The sequence below is a fragment of the Rhineura floridana genome, chromosome 11 (assembly GCF_030035675.1).
Source record: "Rhineura floridana isolate rRhiFlo1 chromosome 11, rRhiFlo1.hap2, whole genome shotgun sequence".
Taxonomy (NCBI): Eukaryota; Metazoa; Chordata; class Lepidosauria; order Squamata; family Rhineuridae; genus Rhineura; species Rhineura floridana.
In genome coordinates, this window is record NC_084490.1 from 11,189,876 (window position 1) to 11,210,903 (window position 21,028).

The following is a 21,028-nucleotide window of genomic DNA, read 5'->3' on the forward strand; positions in this document are numbered from 1 at the left end:
TTGAGAAATTACTAATTGTGAGGATATGTGGCTTTTAAAAAATGTTATTACATGTGCTTAATTTTTATTTAATTGTATAAGTTTGTAGGTTTGTTGTTTGCTACCTTGAGCTTCTTTGGGAGGAAGAGCAGGATGAAAATTTAATTAATCATCATGGAGCCTCTTCTGTGTATTAAGACAGCTGCCTGCTATCCGTTCCCCTTCTTCCAATAAGGGTCAGATCCACACCATACATTTAAAGCATAAGGGGGCTTTAATCCCTTTAATAAAGTGATATAAATCACTTTAACAGTCATGGCTTCCTCGGAGGTGTAGTTTGTTAAGGGTGGTGGGAATTGTAGCTCTTTGAGGGGTCTCCTAACAACTCTCAGCACCCTTAGCAAACTAAAGTTCCCAGGATTCTTTTGGGGGAAGCCATGACTGTTACAGTGGTATAACAGTTCTTTGAATGTATAGTGTAGAAGACTGGGAAATCACACAGGGTGAACAAGATGGGCGAGTAACACCCCTATCCAGGGTGAATGCTCTTACCCCAGGGTAGTTTGGTCATCTAGAAGAGGTAAGAGGAATAAGCCCATAGAGGAAACCATTCCATGGTGCATTGTACCACACATTGGCAAGTGATGTGTGGTAAAATTCTCCTTGCTGCCAAGCAAGTTGATACAGGTAGCCATCCTTGCCACAGGGCAAGAGAATGCCCACTCGGGAGCAGCTCGCTTATTGTATGGGGGCTGTTTTACCACAGACCAGGTAAAGGTGTGTGGTAAAATGATGTCTGTGGGGGGCTCACTGATGTGACAAAATTTAAAAAAACACCAACTGACATTTCCCCTCAAGATGACATGGAAGGCACAGCTAAAGCACTACTGCCACCTAGTGGCTGGCTGCAAGAGTGCAACTGAAATGTGCAATGTTGTTCTTTCCCTTACCAAACTATCCTGGACTTGGCGAACGGCACCCATAATCTGCGGTTTGTAGTAGGAATACACAACCTCTGTCTTTTGGCTGCAGTCTGAGGAAAGCAGAAAAACAAGAATGACTCTATATCTGCCTTCCTTCATAGACCTCAATCCATGTACACACCTGGCTGGGGTGAGGAGGGTTCTGCATTCAGAATTGCATGACGGTTATGAATGCTGTAGTTTCCACTTTTTTACAACCTAGGGATGTAAAAAGGCATTTTCTGTTTTGCCCATGTCCACGGCAGTTTCCATTCCACTGCAGTTCAGGCAATATTATTCAGCTTCCTGTTTGCTGTGGCCAAATTTTTTAAAGTAATTAATTACATTATGGTTACGTGATTTAACACCATTTCAGCAGAGGGCGGGCACATCAACAATAATGTACTGGGGGTGGGGAAGACAGTGAATTCTGGACTAGAATTGCAAAAAAGGATGGCAGTGAATACCAATCATGTTTGCCTGCCTGATTTCAGTTCCTGTTTGCAGACAGACACGCAAACTAAAGCAATTCCCAATACTGTTTCCCATTTTGAAGGAATTCTCTGACATCTCTATGTGAACCCCTATCACCTTTTTTATTTTTTAACAAAAGGTAAAAATTAAGTTGTAGTTGAGGTCAACCCATCTCTCGTGGGGGGAAAGGTCTCATTTATTACCTCGGAAGGAAGGCCTTTGGGTCTTGTCGTGATGCCAGCACCATTTCATCATCCCGATCAGGTCTTCTACTTTCCACACTTTATTGATCATCTTCTCCAGAACTTCAGTGCTTGGCCTTTGGCCTTGGGGGATCAGCTTTTTGATGATGGAGCTCACATTGCCAGGGGGTACATCTAAGCAGGAATGGAGACATGGGTTGTAACCAAAACATTCTGAAGGCGTGCAGATTTGTATGAGGGTTAGACTGAAGTATTTGGTCTAGTGATTTCATTTTAAAAAATGGTGTTTGTGTATATGTGTGTGAGGAACATAGGAAGCCGCCTTATACCGAGTCAGATCATTGGTCCATCTAGCCCAGCATTATCCGCACTGACTGGCTGCGTCTCTCCAGCGTTTCGGGCAGGAGTATCTTCCAGCTCTACCTGGAGATGCTGAGGACCTTTTGGATCTAAGGCAAATGCTCTACCACTGAATTACGGCCCTTCCTTAGTGAAGAACATCTGAAGATGTTTCCAGCTTGGATACTAGCTACGATGGCAATGTTCTACCTCCACTGTCGGAGGCAGTATGCCTCTGAATACCCAGTGCTGGGACGTGCAAGAGGGGAGCTTGCTGTTGCATTGGGGTCCTGCCTGCCCAGCATCAGTGGCCAACCAGATGCCTATGGGGAGCTTGCAAACAGGACCTGAGTGCAACAGCATTCTCCCTACTTGTGATTCTAGTGTCTGGTATACAGAGGAATACTGTCTTCGATGGTGCATATCTGGAGGGTATCAGGTTGGGGCAGGCTGCCCTAAGTAATCCTGTCTCAACATTGGATAGGCATGATCACATTACCTCCGTTGGGTAAATTTCGAAGTGCAGTTATTACTTATTTTCTTACAATGGCTCTCCACGGCCTACTCCCATTGATAAATATAATACCCAGTAGTCAGTGAAATCTCAGACAGGTAGGAAGAAACCAGAAGAAGAGTATCAAGACTTACTTGAATAAGGATCCTCATTAGTTAGCAATGACCACATGAGAATCCCATAACTAAAGAAAGAGAAACAAGTGAATTAGGGTCTCAGGAGAGAGTGCCCCCCTACCAAGTTCCTACCTCTTCCTAGGTAGAACACCCTTTTCAATAGTCCTATTACTTACTCCAATATTTGCAAGTGAGGGATAGGGGGACACACATTAAAGGGGCTTCAGTGCTACAGGCTAGTTACAAAGGAAATCCCACCACTAAATATGGTAATCAGTGCCAGGTGAAAAGGACAAGAGCATCATACAGATATGGGAGTACTGGATACACCATATAGATCTCCTACTCTTCAGTGGCGGCTTTCAGTTGAGAATTTGGCTGTATGTCACTCCAGACGATCCTTAACCCTACGACACTCACGTAATTGCAGTGCCACTGGTGAGTGATGGGGCAATGCAACCTATGTTCACCTGTAGACATCTGCGCCTGGGGTTGGCTTGTAGTTCACATCGGTGAAGGCCTCAGGGGGCATGAACTCCAGCGTCCCGCCATATGCATTTTCTTCCCCAGAAGTGAGGCTGTCATGCCGAGTGGTTCCTCGCTTGAATTTGGATAATCCAAAATCGGCCACCTGAACCAAGGGGTGGAAGAGGTGGAATTAAGCAGTGGTAAGAGAACGAGGTGCACCCATTTCAGAGACAAAAATGGTCTCTGTTGTCTTTTTTGGTGCCTACTGAAGGCCTTCCTCTTTCAACAAGCCTTTTAAGCAGATACCTTTATCCCAGTCTGCATCTGTACTGGAATTGGTTTTTTAATTTTTTGGTGTGTTTTATCACTTCTTGTTTGCTGTCCTGGGCTCGCTTTGGGAGGAAGGGTGGAATATAAATTTATTAACAAATAAATAAATGGGACAGTCCTTATAAGTTTGACAACTACCTGAGACCTCCATCCACACCATTACGGAAGACTTCTGGGTTGTATTCAGTGCTAGGCATAGAGTAGACCCATTGAAATAAATTAGCATGAATAAGTTAGGTCTATTCATTTTAGTGGATCTACTCTGAGACCTTAATTGAATACAATCTCTGACTCGACCTTGTGTTATGGTCAAACTGCCTCCTGGGAAATGATTCATGAATGAAATAAATAAATACATAATAGCCATTTACTCACTTCCACTGATTTAAAAGCTGAGCATCTTTGATTTATTAGACTTGTATATCCCTTTACACTAAACAAAAAGTCTCAAAGCAATTTACAATATAATCTAATAAAGCATAATGGAAACATTGTTGAACAGTGTATGGTATCAGTACAGTAACAATTATTTTTAAAAATGCACTGAACCTCAAGCTGAGCAACTGTTTGTGCATTTGACATGCCCTACAATAGGCTATCAACAGTTCAAAAATCAACCACAGCAGCTACAGTTACCACTGGGCTGAACTTTTGGGGTCTCAAATGTTCAGCCACAATTGGGGGGGTTTCATGGTGAAAGATAGGGGTCACACAGCTTCTTTTTCACATTTCAGGGGGAGGAGTGATTTCTATGGCAGGGAGAAATTGGTGCTGCTATGTTTTATGCTACATTCACCTCCTGCATTTAAAACAATTGGTTTCCCCTAAAGAATTCTGGGCACTGTAGTTTGTTAAGGATGCTGGGAACTGTAATTCTGTAATGGGGTAAATGACGGGTCCTGGGATTCTTTGTGGGGAAGCCATGTGCTTTAAATGTATGGTGCCGATGCATGACCTCCACCTCACAGGGTTGTTGTGAGGATAAAATGGGAGAGGGAGAAGAACAATGTATGCTGCCTTGAGCTCCTTGAAGGAAAGGTGGTACAGTATATAAGTGAAATAATAAATTAATAAATTCACTAATAGGCAAAAAATCTTGCAGTTTAAGAATGTACCTATAGCCAACAGATATTTCTATCAACCTTTAAAAAGCAGGGAAATTGGGCAGCTATAGCTATATATATATATATATATATATATATAGCTATACCAGGGGAGCAGGAGAACTGACCTCCTCTCTGACATATCGTACTGCTCTACAAATCTGTAAAAATGCAAACACAATTTGGGTTGGTCTTTCACAGTCCAATCGACTTCCTGTGTATCTTGGAAGAATTTGGTAACATGTGCCTCTGAGCATATGGTGAGTGGCGGCAGCACCTGCCATCTCCAAAGATGGAGAATTACATTTTTGTATGTTTGTGTTTTGTATTGCAAATTGTGTTTGCATTTTTACATTAAAACAACAGCAACAACAAAAGGAACAGCAGTAGTAAAAATCATTTATAATTACCCCCACAACCGAGGATTAATATCCCTTGGTAGGAATGTTGAAAAGAATTTGCATAAGAGTATACCACATCAGGGGAACCTTTGGCTCTCCAGATGTTATTGGGCTCCAACTGCCATCTGCATTAGCCATTGTGGCCAATAGCCAAGGTGACGAGAGCTGTAATTCAGCTGCAACTAGAGGCTCGCAGGTTCCCCACCCTTGGAGTCTTTGAATTTTTTATAAGCATATATGAATTTGACAAAAAAAACTCTTCCTTCCCATTCTCCTTTCAGCTCTAGTAAGAAATAGTCTATTATACTGCTATTGGAAAGAGGCTACAAGCCATTTCTTGTACCAGATCTATCCCAGAACAAGGTAAGTCGGGGGTAGTTGGATTGGGTGGCTGGAGAAAGAGAAGCTTATAATTGCCACAAACTTTAGCAGAGAGATCCAGACCTTGCATTAGGCACATATAAGGACAAGCAGTTGACTTGAGGCACGGATGGGGAACTTGAGGCCTTCCAGATGTTGTTGAACTCCAACTCCCATCAGCCCCAGCCAGCACGGCCAATGGCCAGGGATAAAAGGAGTTGTGGTCTAGCAACAGGGTTGGAGGTTCCCTGTCCTCTGCTTAAGGAGACAATTGTTTTAAACTGAACATTGGTTTTTAAAGTGCAATCTGCAGAACTCCAAAGTCCATCAGAGGCTTAACAAGGGTGGCTTCAATGATTTTATTATTTTTTAAAATTACATTTATACCCCACATTTTCTCCAAAGAGCTCAAGGTGGCATCTATGCTTCTCCACCCTTCCCCCAAAATGTCATCTTCACAACAGCCCTGTGAGGTAGGTTAGGCTGAGGGACAGTGACTGATCCTGGGGTCACCTGATGAGCTTCATGTCTGAATGGGGATTTAAACCCTGGTCTCCCCAGATCCTAGACCAACAGTCTAATCACTCCACTTCACTGGTTCACTAAGGTCTCTAAAGAAACATAGTTTGCCTTCAAACTACTGATATTTATTTATTGCAAATACTCCTTAGAATGCCTTTCAGTAGAGCCGCAAGAGAAGTTCAAAAACAAGATAAAATACATACATAAAAAAATGTAAATGTACTGCCCTCCAGTCAATTCCGACTTATGGCCACCCTATGAATAGGGTTTTCATGAGGCTGAGAGGCAGTGACTGGCTCAAGGTCACCTAGTGAGCTTCATGGCTGTGTGGGGATTCGGACCCTGGTCTCCCAGGTCATCGTCCAACACCTTAGTCCAACACCTTAACCACTACGCCACACTGGCTCTCAAATACATACATAAAATATAATAAATAAAACCTTTTTTTTAAAAAAAAAGGAAAACAATGCATTAAAAATATTTTTAAAGCCTGGGATAATAAAACATATTTGTCTGCCACTGAAAGGATAACAATGTTGATGTCCAGTGGGCCTCCTTGGAGAAGGAATTCCACAAATCGAGTGCCACCTCTAAGAATGCTCTCTCCCTGGCCACCACCCACCTTACCTAGAACGGCAAGGGCACCTGGAGGTGGATCTCCAAAGATGACCTCTGTACATGTGCAGCAAGATCTTCCCCTTCAACGTATAGCTGCAGGAGAGTGTTGGGTGTAGAGCAGCAGCTAAGGTGCTAGACTAGGAACTGGGAGACACCAGGTTCAGTTCCCCGCTCAGGCACAAAGCTCATGGGGTCAACTTGATCCAGCCACTCACTCCCAGCCAAACATACCTTGCAGGGCTGTTGTGAGGGACGACCACATACACTGCCCTAAGAGCCTTGAAGAAAGGATGGGATAAAAAAATTAAGTAAGAAATGATAAATAGTCCACATTTTGATGGCAATCATGAGCGCCAAAGAGACCAGTCAGTGCTGATGAGCAGGAGTTCTAGAATCCTTAGAACACACCCAGAATCCTTTGCAATGAACGGTTCTCTACCTTGCCTCCTCTGTGCAGTCCTTCCGCTGACAGCTAAAGGCTTTTTTCTTCCGGCAGGCCTTTGAAACTGAAGGCCTTAAGGGTAGTGATTGAAGAGGGCGCTGTATGTTATTGTTTTACTTGTATGCTCTTAAACTGGGTTGCAGTATTTTAAGTGTATGGCTAATTGGTTTTAACATCTTAATAGTTTAATTCTGTTTTAATGCTGATTTTTATATGTTTATATGTTTTATATATTTATGTGTTCTTAATGATATGTACTTACTTTTATCTGGAAGCCGCCTTGAGTTCCAGTTTGGAAAAAGGGTGGGGTATAAATAAAGATGATAATAATAGTAACAACAACAACAACACCTTGCACAGTGTTCTTCAATCTTGGGTCCCCAGATGATGGTGGACTACAACTCCCATCATCCCCAGCCACCTTAACCAATTGTCAGGGATGATGGGAACTGTAGTCCAACAATGCTTGGGTTCACAAGGTTGAATTACACTGCAGGCCAGGCACCTAGCAATGCAAGGGGTGGAAACCACAGATCAAAAGGGTTCCTTGAAGGTAGAAAGTCTGAAAATCACTGATAAGACTACAGGGAATATCAGCCTGTCTGGGGCAGGGGGCACAGACTCTGAAATGTCCCCCCTCCCTCATTTACAGAAAGGGGATGAAGTAACTCACCCGGACATGGAGCTCCCCGTCAAGTAGGACGTTGCTTGGCTTGAGGTCCAAGTGTAACAAGGGAGGGCTGAGGCTGTGGAGGAAATTCATCCCCAGCGCCACCTGGTGGAGGATGCGGACTCGTAGGGCCCAAGGCATGGAAGGGACCCGATACGTCAAGGTGGACAGGGTGCCGTTCTCCATGAACTCCATTACAAGGCCCAGACGTGGACCTGCAACATTGTCAAAGCCCAGCACTTTTGCGTCTACCTGCGCTTCACCCACAAAGAGGCCAAAGAGACGCAGGATGTAGGTGAAACGTGCCTCGTCCATGGCACGGGCTTCCTGCAGGAGCTCCTCCCGGGTGAAGGACGTATTGCTGCAGGAAGTGGAGTAGGGAATGTAAGAGTCAAAGGTGAAGGTTGGAGGACAAAAGAGCAAGGGGCGGTGACTGGGGCGATGGCTAACAATGCTGAGAAAGGTGTCAAAGTCACTTAAATAGCACAGGCATTGTCCAGAGAGAAAAGTCTTGATAAACTGAGAGTGTATAATTTGAGGAGAAGAAATACAGAGGTTTTGTCTTTCTTAGGTCAGGCCCTAGGCAGGGGCAGGGAGACATACAACCAAACATACAGAGGAAAAACTCCCTCAGCCAATCAGAACACATGTTACAGCAGCGAAGATCATGCCACTCTGCCTGTTGTTAAGCAACACCTCCACTCATCTTGTTTATCTTACTAACAACAGAATTAACCCTTAAGTTACAAACTGAATGATCCCTGTTGCACTTCCAACAAGGATGGCCTGAAGCTGGGATGGCCAGCCTCATAATTCTCATGTCCTCTGAATCTGCTGGAAGTGGGAGTCCCAAGGTGGAAATGGTGACTGTTCACTAGTGCTGTGACAAAACCCACCCTCAGTTTCTCAACAGGTTTGTTTCCCTGAGAAAGACGCTTCTATTTTTCTTTAGAATTTCAGTGAGCATGTGGAATTCAGCTGACCTTATCCTTGCAAGGTGGCTGAGGGTGGTGTATGTGTCTCTGTGTGTTTCTGTCCATTAAACATCTATCCAGTACTCTGCAGCTTCCCTGTCTGCCAGTGCTTCTGGGGGATTCCTCCAGACAACCTGTTTATTAAGCAGTCCTCCTGGTTTGCTTGCACAAAGGTCACAGCTGTGCCCTACATTTAAAGCACTCTTATACCACTTTGACTGTCATGGCTTCCCCCAAAGAATTTTGAGAACTGTAGTTTGTTAAGGGTGCTGGGAACTGTAACCCTGTGATGGGTAAGCTACATTGCCCAGGATTCTTGGGGGTGATGTGCTTTAAGTGTATAGTGTGTACACAGCCTGTATTTCTGTTGTGTGGTGGAATCCCTCCCACAAACTAATGACGGTATGGAGGTGACCCTGATCTGAAAAAGTCCTGTTGGAGAGATGTTACCTCATGACATCTTCCCCTGAGCTTTAACTGGAGTGTGGACACCTGGGAAGACTGTGGAATGCAGAATGTAGGAAAGATGATTTTGAGCAGAGGAGCAGCCCCTGGGAAAGGGGAGTTTAAACCTCTCACACATAATAATAATAATAATAATAATAATAATAATAAAATTTTATTTATGAGTCGCCTATCTGGCCGAATTAATGGCCACTCTAGGCAACGTACATTAACACAGTAAAATACAATATAAAAACACATGAGAACCACAATCAATAAGTAATCTAAGCATCACCCTACCAGTTAATAACAGCATTAAGCTAATCCACCCCAGAGATCCCATAGGCCTGCCTGAACAGCCAGGTCTTCAAGGCCCGGCGGAAACCTACCAGGGAGGGGGCATGGCGAAGATCGAAAGGAAGGGAATTCCAAACGGTGGGGGCCACAATCAAAAATGCCCTCTCTCTGGTCCGCACCAGCCTAGCTATTTTAACTGGTGGGACCGAGAGAAGGTCTTGTATGGCTGATCTCGTCGTGCGGCATAATTGGCGACGCTGGAGGCGCTCCTTCAGATAAACTGGGCCGAAACCGTATAGGGCTTTAAAGGTCAACACCAACACCTTGAATTGGGCCCAGTAGACAACTGGTAGCCAGTGTAGATCTACTAACACCGGAGTGATATGATCACGGCGATGGCTGCTCTTAATCAAACGTGCTGCCGCATTCTGTATCAGCTGTAATTTCCGGACCGTTTCCAAGGGTAACCCCACGTAGAGCGCATTACAGTAATCTAAGCGGGAGGAGACCAGGGCATGTATCACCCGTGGGAGCAGATGGATAGGAAGGTAGGGTTGCAGCCTCCATATTAGATGTAATTGATACCAAGCTGCCTGGCTCACTGCCGAAATCTGAGCCTCCATGGACAGCTGGGAGTCAAGAATGACCCCGAGGCTACGGACTTGGTCTTTCAGGGGTAATCTTACCCCATTGAACACCAGGTCTATATCTCCTAACCTTCTCTTGTCTCCCACGAGTAACACCTTGGTCTTGTCGGGGTTTAGTTTCAGTCTATTCCTTCCCATCCATCACGGATTCCAGGCATTTGGACATGGTATCCACAGCCAACTCTGGTGAGGACTTAAACGAGAGATAGAGCTGAGTGTCATCCGCATATTGGTGACACTGCAGCCCAAATCTCCTGATGATGGCCCCCAGCGGCTTTACATAGATGTTGAATAGCATGGATAGAACCCTGTGGTACTCCACAATTAAGAGGCCAAGGGTCTGAAACCTTATCCCCCAATGCCACCCGTTGGTGCCTGTCTGAGAGATAGGAACGGAGCCACCGTAAAACAGTGCCCCCTATTCCTAATCCCTCCAGGCGATCTAAAAGGATACTGTGGTCAACGGTATCGAAAGCCACTGAGAGATCCAGGAGGACAAGGAAGGTATATTCTCCCCTATCCAACGCCCTCCTCATATCATCCACCAGAGTGACCAAGGCTGTTTCAGTTCCATGTCCAGTCCTGAAGCCCGATTGGAATGGATCTAAATAATCTGCTTCATCCAAGTGTGTCTGTAACTGTTTGGCCACCACTCGCTCAATCACCTTGCCTAAGAATGGTAAATTACAGACTGGGCGGAAGTTATTCAACTCTTGGGGATCCAAGGACTTTTTCAAGATAGGCTTTATTACTGCCACCTTGAGGGCTGATGGCATTGCACCCTCTTCCAAGGATGCATTTACCACTGCCTTGATCCCTTCGCTCAGCCTCTCTTTGCAGCTCATAATGAGCCACGAGGGGCAATGTCGCCTTCTGGTTTTAAATTCTTCCTCCACCCACACCCACACACCCTGCCCATGGCCAAACCTGCTATCAACCTCCTGGCAGAAACATAAACACAGGTTTCCATATGGTACCTGTATTTTTCCCTCATCAGGGCTGTCAGAGAGAGTGTTTAAATAAGTCTTGCATTGTCAACAAGTGAAATACTTTAATTGATACTTTAGAGGAGAGATGGGGAAGCTTTTTCATCCAGAGGGCCACATATTTTTCTGGGCACCTTTCCAGGGGCCACATGCTAGTGGTGGTTGGGGACAGAGAGAAAAAGTAGGTGGAGCAATGCATGTAAATTTCATTTTTTTCCCCCTACAACTTGCTGCTTTCTACACAGACTTGCATGACACTCTCTGTCTTCCATCCAGGCAAGAGACATGATCAGATTTCAAGGTCGCATTCCAGCCAGGCAAAAACATTCAAGGAGGGTGCAAAGTAGGGCTGGTGAGGGGTGTGGTCTGGGGAGAGGGGGTGTGGCTAAGGGTGTGGTCTGGAGAAAGGGGTGTGGTCTGGGGAGAAGGATGTGGCTAAGGAAGGCCTGTGGTCTGGGGAGAGGGGTGTGGCTAAGGAAGGGGTGTGGTCTGGGGAGAGGGATGTGGCTAAGGAAGGGGTGCGGTCTGGAGAAAGGGGTGTGGTCTGGGGAGCAGGATGTGGCTAAGGAAGGGGTGTGGTCTGAGGGGAAGCAGTGTGGTCTGAGGAGAGGGGTGTGGCTAAGGAAGGGGTGTGGTCTGGGGAAAGGGGTGTGGCTAAGGAAGGGGTGTGGTCTGGGGAGAGGGATGTGGCTAAGGAAGGGGTGTGGTCTGGGGAGAGGGATGTGGCTAAGGAAGGGGTGTGGTCTGGGGAAAGGGGTATGGTCTGGGGAGAGGGATGTGGCTAAGGAAGGGGTGTCGTCTGGGGAGAGGGATGTGGCTAAGGAAGGGGTGTCGTCTGGGGAGAGGGAGTATGGCTAAGGAAGGGGTGTGGTCTGGGGGAAGCAGTGTGGTCTGAGGAGAGGGATGTGGCTAAGAAAGGGGTGTGGTCTGGGGACAGGGGGTATGGATAAGGAGGGGATGTGGGATGAGGAGAGTCCCAAGGGCCCTACAGAGAGGCCTGGAGGACTTTGGGCCCCCTTAGGCCTGAGGTTCCCCATTCTTGGCATTTAGGATTTGGATTCAGGGAAGCCCTTACCCACTTACCATTGCAGAATTCCCATACGAGAAAGAAAAGTAGCTTGGCTCATTTAGCCAACTCTCTCGCTCATTCCTCACCCATCCAACCTCCAGTCATCACCTTTACCTGTTGGGAATCTTCACTGCAACATCAATCCCCCAGTCTTGGTGCCGTGCTTGGTAGACGGTGCCAAAGGCCCCTTGGCCAATGAGCCGGAAATCCTTCACCTGCTCACTGGTGATCTCCTCGTAGAACTTATTGGGACCAGCCATCATTCCTGAAGAGTCATCTGCCTGCAGCAAAGCTGACTCAGTCTTGACTCATGCTTGAGGCCTTTCTTAAAGGGAAATTAAAAGGCCACTTACATATTTATCTAGGATAAGCTCTTATGAGCAGGGGTGTAGTCATCCAGGCTTGTAGGTGGTTGTAGACCTGTTACTTTTTTGGGAACAGGGTCCCAGTTGTGTCTCTGTGTACAAGCCAATTAGCATGAAAAGGGGAGCATATTAGCCACTGAGAAGTGTCTGTGTCCTTTTGTACTGACTGGAGCCAATCAGAGTGAAATGAGGTGAGTCAGCCAGTGAGAAGACTCTTCTCAGTAGCTAACACACAGCCTCCCCTTTCATGTTGGTTGATTGCTAGGGATGTCTGCTGTAGTGGAGTGTGGACTTGCGAGATGACAGGGAGAGCAAGTGAGATGAGGGAAAGTGGGAAAGGGAGTGTGGCTGTGAGGCAGAGTTGTGTGATCATAAAAGAACCCTCCACTTCTGAATTTGCCATTATGCTACTGCTCATGAGAGCAAGGGGGATGCAGAGGAAGATGTGTTGATACAGAGGAGCAGGCAAGATGGCAGGCCTGAGTTTGACTCTTGGCCGTGGCCAAGTTGTTACATCGCAGTAGAGCTGGAGTAGGCTCAACCAAAATGATCAAGGAGTTAGAACCCCTTCCCAATGAGGAAAGGTTAAAAATGGTTTTTGAGCTGTTGGGGGTGTTCTTGCAACAAGTGCAGGTGTTCTTGCAACTCTGTAATGGGAAAAACCACAGGTGGAATTCTCCCTTCCCCCTGCACAACTTTTAAAGATACAGAAGACCTCTTGGTTGCCAGGCCCGGCCTCCAAGAAGTCTTCTGTAGTTGTGCAGGGGGAAAGAAGAATTCAACCTTGTGGTTTTTCCCATTAGTGTTGCAAGAACACCTGCACTTGGCTGACTTTCTCTTCTCCTAAAGATACAGGATCAGTCTCAGGCCCTGAACCTGGCAACCCTAAGCTAGATGGACCAGAGGTTTTTGGCTCAATATAAGGCCGCTTCCCATGTTCTTGGGATGGCTCACCCATCTCCCTTGGAAGATCACTGTCCCAGTTTTGTCTCTATTTTGCCTTTGGGGAATGCCTTGTTATTTTTTACTTTATTTATTTGTTGTTTGAGATGCTTGCAGAGCTGTCCTCGTTCAGGGCTCAGCTCTCTTCTCGCCGCCTCCAGAATTTAAATCTCTGGGCCAGAGTCGGTAGATGAGATGCCAATCACACGGTGAGCAACTGAACTAGATGGGCCAATGGCCCCTGACTTTGGGATAAGGCAGCTCTCTGTCACGCTTGTTATACGAGTCACTCTCACCTAGAGTCCCGCCCAATCATGACGGTGGACGAGGGGACTGGGTAGAAACGACCAACCGCGGCTGCCTCATTGCCTGCCGCACAAAGATATACTTTTCTTCTTCTTTGAAAGCATAGGCGCATTCTGTGGCTTTGAATTTGGCAAGCCTATTTATCAGAGGCCTCAGCTGCATTTAGTAAAAAAATCTGAACGAGAGACTGCTTTGGCCTCATCACGCATAGCAATTATTATGGATTTAGGGAGGGGGCGGGGAGAGAGAGAGGATCTTAACCTGTCCTTCCTTGACCCCTTTTGCTATCTCCAGACAGTTCGTCCCCAAAACTCCAGACACACACACACACACACACGCGTTACCTTTCTTCTCTTCTGGATGAGTCCCCTGAGGCAAGGAGAACCCTTAACTTCAGGCGTTGGCAGACATTGCAGGCTCAATTCCTCTTCCCTTCCTGGTGCGAGAAGCAACCTCAGCCCTGGTAGGAGCTTCCCCTTTACTTTCTCTTTCACAACCTCTTTGCTCCTCTGAGAATTGGTCCCTGCCCCCGCCCCAGTAGAAGAGCCTCCCATGACGGGCCACAGTTCAGCGGCAGAACCACGAGCTCCACAGGCAGAGGTTCCTGGCGTCTCCGCTTCATCAAAGCATCAAGTAGCAAACGAGCCGGGTGTCAGCCAGAGCGCCGGGATAGATGGGCAGCCAGCCCAGATTTTTATTTTAAGGGAAAGGTTTTAAAAAGGCAGCTTCCAGGGCTGCTCTTGCGGGAGGGAACGAAGACGACGGAACCAGAATAGGTCAGGCATTAAAATCAGAGCCGGCGCTCAGCCCCTGGATCCAAGGGTAGGGGTGTAGTTGTCCAGGGTCTTGCTCCCAGGCCACTTACTTTTCTGGGAGCAGAGTCCTATATCTCCAGCATCCTACGAGCCAATCAGCATGAACAGAGAGAGTGCTAAGCACTGAGAAGAGTCTTCTAAGGGGTTTCCTTGTCCTTTCCTGGTGATTGGAGCCAATCAGAGTGAAAGGTCAGCCACTGAGAAGACTCTTTTCAGTAGCTAACACTCTCCCCTTCCATGCTTATTGGCTCCTAGGGTCCTGTTTTGTGGGAGAAGGCATTAACAAGAATCTCATTCTCAACCTAGCAGCAAAAGAAAAAAGGGGGGGAGGGGATGTGGCTGTGACAGTCATGAAGGGACCCTGCATGTTTGAATTTGCCACTACGTTACTGCCCCAGGGTGCCTGCAGGGGGTGCCCCCCAAATTCTAAATGTAATGGTGGATGGAGTGCATTGCCAATGACCTGTAGTAATAATTCATAGTCCTTGCCTCATACACACCCCACTAGGGAAGGAAAGCAAACTGGAGCTTTGAGCATGTACAGAGGGCTTTCCCTTCTCCCCTGGAAGCCTGTCTAGTTGAGCAAGTCCCCACCTTCACAGCCTTTACCAGATAGAAACAGGAGGTGGCTGTGCTGCTTGGCTTTGAAACCCTAGAACCTCCACATGAAGAAGCAGTCTATCTTCATGTCCAAGCGAGTGAGGGTTTCCCTAGCCTGTAGTGATAGGAGAAATGGCAGCAGCTGGATTTCAGGAACGTAAATGGGAGAACGGGGTTTTTATTATTCATTTTGGGGGGGAGGGGGAGGCGCTGATCTGCACATGCGGTTAATACATGGCTCATCGCATGTCAAGAAGAATGAAAGCATTGGGTTGTATCCAATACAAGTCCAACTCAGAGAAGATCCATTAAAATTAATGCAACATCTCTGTACGCCTTTCCTGCAGACCTGTTATATGTTTATTGTCTCTAATTCTAACACAGGGGAATGGGGAGTCTGTGGCCTTTCACATCTTGTTGGACTCAAACCCTTCCATCGGCCCCACAGAGCACAGGCAATGCTATGGAGAGCTATAGGTCCCCCAGCCACTTGAGGAATTTTCTGCCTCAGGTGCCAAAATCTGACCAGCTATTTTACTGATTTTTAAAATTTATATACCACTTGATTTTTTTAAACAAAAAACCTCTACACAATTTACAAAAAAACAAAGCTATGAATCTTGAGGAGAGTATGTGTCTGTGTGGTTGCACCATTTGCTGCTGTGCCTGAGCAAAATATCTTGGGTCACTCCTGCCTGCCAGGTTAGGTAAAGAGTTAGAGGCATTGACTGTCCCAAGAATTACCCAGTTAGCTTTGTGAGGATTTAAATCCAGTCTTCCATAGTCTAAACCCTACATATTAACCCTACATATCAACAGCACTATGCACTTCTAGCCCATCGTTATCCAAGGAGATGATCTCTCTCTTCCCTTCCTGAATTCTCCAATCTTATCTCCCTGTCCCTCAGTCACCCTGCAGCATAAAGCATCTGTACAAGCCCTATGATTTGGGTGGAGCCCTTGGCCCTCCAGATGTTGCTGACTACAACTCCCATCAGCATCAACAAGCGTAGCCAATGACCAGGAATGAAGTGAAGCATATTTCAGCAACATCTAGAGGGCCATAGGTTCCCTACATCTGCACTAGGCCAGAGCCACACAGATAATCTGAAACTTGTGACACCTGCCTTAAATTTGCATCATACCAGGACTAGGCTACAGTATATTCCCGTGTAAGCACTCCATGCACACCTTTTCCCCACACAAACCTCAATGACAATGTGAATCAACCATACTGCATATAGGGTTAGCACACAGGCAACTGGGAGACAGAGCAGTGCACAGTGAGCATGCTAATTCTACACCTATATGGGTGTAGAATGCATGACATATACATTTAGATGCAAGAGGATATGCATGGAACACTTAGTGAGTGTGTGTGTGGGAAAGAGAATAGCTTTACCTGCAGTCACTGTCCCTTGTCCCCTGCATTCTCACTTGGCAGTTAGAATGTTTCTGAACATTCCGTGATGTTACAGTAGCCCGGACCATAGCACTCAGAGAATAGGTGCAAGTGGAAAAAAAGGATGCTGACAGACAGCTGCTAGAAATTTGAAGAAAAAGAAATGCACTGCCTTCAAGTCAATCATGGATACTAAATACTAGGGGCATGCAGATCCCAAATCAAAATGGTGCAATGTGGGGTCTTCCTGCTCATTGTTCCAGCCACTCAGCCATGCCCTTCTCCATGGTACTCTATTCCTCCTCCTGCCACCAATCAGTAAACATTCTGTGGCTAGTGAGCATGCTCGAGGCTCACGAGACTGCCCCTACTTCTCTCTGTGTGTTTTCCTCCCTTTAGAGATTTTTGTACTTCTGCAAAGTTTGAGGTTCCCCGACCCCCAGGGTCTGGTACCCCCCCCTTTTGTATGTGTATTATGGATAGTGCCCTTTTTGGCTACACAAGCAACAGCACTCACCCACAAACACCAGAAATAGAAGGAGGGGAGACAACTGAGCAACTCTAAACTTTAGTTCGACATTTCCTCCCTTTTTCAGCTTGCTAGAACTTCCCTTTCTTTCAGATGCTTCCCAACGAGAAGACACAGAGATGCAATTGCACAAGAAGTGTTATTTCCTTTAGGTCTTTTATGCATTTAATTACAAAAAGAACATTTTCCCACCACTCCCCCAAATACCTAACAAAAATATAAACACCCACCACTCCTCCCCCGAAAGGAAAACATTGGGGGGCACTGTTAACTCTTACCATTCCCGATCTGAGTCTCTGTTTATCACCTCAAGGAGCAAGATTTGAGGGGGGTGGGGGAGAGGAGACAATAGGAATCAGCTTGCTATGTAACCACGCCCTCCAAATCTCAAACCACCCTTAGTTACTGTGGTGTAGTTCATTTCCTTCTTAGTGCTTTCCTCTCTTTACCAGCCTGACACGTGCGTCCAATTTTTGGAGATTGCTCACTCAGATAATGCAAATTGTGGGCTCAGAAAAGTTGGAATTCTGAAACTTGGATAAATGTTGCTAATTAGGGGCTTTTCAGTACTTTAGACTAATTTTGCATAAACGTATCCAGTTTCTGCTAAATGTGGAGGGCTTGCTGTGGCTGCTGAGTTTGTGCAAGGCAGAGCCCTCACATGTTTAAGATTAATCCTCATGGGCTTAAAGGCTAGAACCGTGATTTAAAAAACAACAGCACTGAAGATTGTCAGGGTGCAGACAGATGCAACATCAAAGGAGAACTTACAGGAAGACTTGTGGAGCAAGCCTGGCTTCACAACTGAAGTGACAAATGTGTGTACCAGGTTTCTGTTTCTCACGGTGCTTCAGAAGGGTTGCTCAACTTTTTATTTTAAATGTACTGGATGGGGGGGGGTTTTATTCATCACTTTATTTTTAAAAAATTAAGTGCAAAACTGCTCTGGGTGTGTGAGGGGGAGAAAGAGGCTTCTTGGTGATATCACAGGCACCAGCCAATCAAGTGAGCTCTGGAGGACACACATACATTTGAATTGTACACAGGAAAGGCACTTCCAAAGCAGGCCATTGCTCTAAAACCATGTACGTGTCTCCTCCTCCTCCTGATCCTGTAATACATATAGAAGCCTGCTGAAGGCACGTCTTATATTAATTCTTGTAATGGAGAGCGTTCATGAGGACTAGCATCTCCTATTAGTACCAGTGACAAATATTACGACTTTTTCTACTGGCTGGAAATAATTTTCCTTTTTTGCTTGGAAGCCTATATATTTAACAAAGGGTGGGAAATTACAGTGGTAGAGTTCCATTACCTCTGGTGTGTAATCCTTCCACTCACACCAGAAGTGTCTTCAGGAGGACACAAAGTAATTCCAGAATGGAGAGAATGGTAACTATTGGAGAAGGAATTAATCACAACTGTTCTTCAGAAGGATCATTGCACCACAGATGGTGACAGATGTAGGGATAGAGGGGTCTTAAACTCAGGGGTAGCTAGCAAGTGGCCCTCCGGATCTTGTTACTGGACTACAACTCCCATCATCCTCAGCCATTGGCCATGCTGGCTGGGGCTGATAAGAGTCAGAGTCCAGCACCATCTGGAGACCCACTGGCTGTCCATTCCCATTAAAACTCTCCATAGTATCACCTACCAAGAAGTCCCAGGCCTGCAAACAAGCAAGAGATGCTGGGAGATGTTCTGGCATGTATACTCCATCCCTGTAATGCAGAGATATGAAACCTGTGGATGTTTTTTAGGAGCACAGCTCTCACTGGTCTTGACCAAGATCGCCAATGGTGAGGGCTGATAGGAGTTGAGAGTCCAGCAGTACGTAGGGGGCCACAGGTTCACTGGTCAGGACTGATGCACCAAGTGTGTGCTGGAGAACGCACACGGCACTCTCCTGCAACTCCAGGCTGCAAGAGAAGACGAGGAATTATGGGCATTCTGCCTTCCAGAGAATCTCACTTGCCAATCCTGATCATCTCACCAAGGAGCCTTCTGAGAAGGTTCTGCAGAAACCCACGGCAAGTTAGAGCACCGTTTTGGGAACCGCTGTGCTTTCCAACGCATGCCCCAAGCAAACAAGGAGCAACTGTCAACCTTGGATGGAACTCTGAACCCTTCTCTGCTACAGGAGAGAAAAGGGAAAGTTGTATGGTTGGACAGATGGACAGACAGAGCAGGCGGCATGATGATAGCAATGGTGGTGGGGAAAATGGGCAGGAAACTTGGATGGACAATCTGGCAGAAGGAAGGTCTCATCTAGATGGGTCATGCTGGGCAGATTAACCCATGGAGCTCATTTCCACAGGACATTGCGCTGGCCAACATCACAGAGGGATTTTAGAAAGTGGTTAGATAAATAGAGGGAAGATTAGGTAGCCAGATGTGCAAGACTGCTTTTTTGTCCAAGACCGCATAAATCCACCAGATACTATGGACAAACAAGGTGGTTACCATGATGGCAGTTCTGCTTGTGAGCTTCCTTTGAGCCTTCTTCTGGCTGAACATCACCAGAGGACGACCCACCCAGGACAATTCTTGAGCTTTTACTTTGCCGTTATGGAAGCGCCAGTGGAAACGAAAGAAAAGGGGCAACAGAATGAATGGAGAGGATAGGCAGGAAATGTCAAGAGTCAAAATCGTGCATACAGAGGATCCCTGAAAACTGGCACAACCGTTGCTCAGGGCGATGTTTGCCGTTGCCGATTCTCTCCAGGTCCTCCTCTTGAGCTGGGTTTCCAAGTCTTTCCAAGTCTTTCTTCGAAGACTTGACCACCCCAGGATCCAGTGGAATCTCAGCTCTGCCCACCTTCACAGGAAGGGTCAGGGAAGTCGCTCAGGTCCCTGCCGATGATCTCAGTTACTGTGGAGAAAAAACACGTGGGTCAGACCAGGAGGGTTTGAAAGGAAGCTCAGAAGCCTTGTAGAAGTAAGGCAGCTCACAGCTCAAGGTCCCTGGTTCTAGGGCTCAGGGAGGAACGTGGTGCACATTTTGCAGCAGATTATCCCAATCCAATGCTCCTGAACTTGCTTTCAGATTGGAAGGCAACCCCCAAGAGGAAGGGCCTTCCCTCAGTGGTAAAGTGCACACCTTGCACGCAAAAGAGCCCCGGTTCAATCCCAGACACCTCTTGGCAGAGTGCTCTCTGAAAGCCTGGACAGCCGCTGTCAGTCAGTGAAGACAATAATGAGCTGGAAGGCCTTAGTATAAAACAGCTTCCTGTGTTCCCAGTCAGATGACACAAGTCTCTGGATTATACTAGGCATCTTCGGCGTGCAGAGTGCATACAAAATGGCGTATCTTATGTGACGTAAGACACACACAAAATGAGTTTTTACAGATAAATGCATTTAGAAGTGCATCACGTTTTATACTGAAAAGTGTGTTTTAAATAGAAAGTGCAGAAATTTAAATGCTGACTGGTTTTTTGCATTCTTTAAAAACACCCACACACTGAGGAAGGAATTGGCCTATGATTGACCCCCCCCCCCCGGCGAGACTGAAAGACAGATGGAATTAGCTGCTCGTACCATCCCTGCCCAGTTAAAATCTTACTAAGTCACATAGCAAGACCATGGCTTAGGCAAGCCGTTGTAATTTCTTAGCCTCTGAACCCAACATCTGCAACATGGGCAACCCTATTCTTGTGAATGTAATTTCCTTTAATTGCTTTTAATACTGAATTTCAGACTGCTGTGACCCACCCTGGGATCTGCTGGTGAAAGACAGGCGATGATGATGATGGAATAACAGCATGCTGTTGAGCCTACGTTTCCCAGGGACCAGTTGCGATTGGAGGAGTGGGGTGGGGTAGATGGGATTTATTTATGTATTTGTTTTTATATTTATATTCCACCTTTCCTCAAGGAGCTCAAGGTGGTGTACAAACATGGTTCTCCCTCTCCCGATTCTATCTTCACAACAACTCTGTGAGGTAGGTTAGGCTGAGAGGCAGAGAATGGCCCAAGGTCACCCAGTGAGCTTCATGGCTGAGCAGGGATTTGAACCCTGGTCTCCCTGTTCCCAGTCTAACCGCTGCACCACACTGGCTCTTGCAGAATGTTATGACCTAGAATTGTGGAGGTGAGATTTGCAGGCTTTGTGTTCTGCCAACACTTCAGCCGCAATTACCCTTGCAACA

The 21,028-nt window shown here is 46.4% G+C and overlaps 2 protein-coding genes across 5 annotated transcripts in view; both read right to left on the minus strand.

Annotated features, from left to right (window-relative positions):
* The window catches only part of LOC133365785 (receptor-interacting serine/threonine-protein kinase 3-like), a 30,213-nt gene extending 15,916 nt beyond the window's left edge, over window positions 1-14,297 (minus strand). The window contains exons 1-7 of one of the 3 annotated variants that reach the window (XM_061588015.1): window positions 13,876-14,292; window positions 12,033-12,239; window positions 7,505-7,862; window positions 3,058-3,218; window positions 2,606-2,655; window positions 1,619-1,792; window positions 930-1,012 (exon numbers count right to left, since the gene is read on the minus strand). In XM_061588015.1, the coding sequence (XP_061443999.1) occupies window positions 930-1,012; window positions 1,619-1,792; window positions 2,606-2,655; window positions 3,058-3,218; window positions 7,505-7,862; window positions 12,033-12,181 (975 nt within the window). In that variant the 5' untranslated portion in view covers window positions 12,182-12,239; window positions 13,876-14,292. Of the gene's footprint in view, window positions 1-929; window positions 1,013-1,618; window positions 1,793-2,605; window positions 2,656-3,057; window positions 3,219-7,504; window positions 7,863-12,032; window positions 12,244-13,875 lie in introns of all 3 variants that reach the window. The other 2 variants (XM_061588014.1, XM_061588016.1) reach the window with 2 other exon arrangements.
* Window positions 14,298-17,821: 3,524 nt separating this feature from the next.
* NFATC4 (nuclear factor of activated T cells 4) overlaps window positions 17,822-21,028 on the minus strand; it is a 34,653-nt gene continuing 31,446 nt past the window's right edge. For both annotated transcript variants that reach the window (XM_061588013.1, XM_061588012.1), the window contains exon 10: window positions 17,822-19,749. In XM_061588013.1, the coding sequence (XP_061443997.1) occupies window positions 19,682-19,749 (68 nt within the window). In that variant the 3' untranslated portion in view covers window positions 17,822-19,681. The remainder of the gene's footprint in view (window positions 19,750-21,028) is intronic.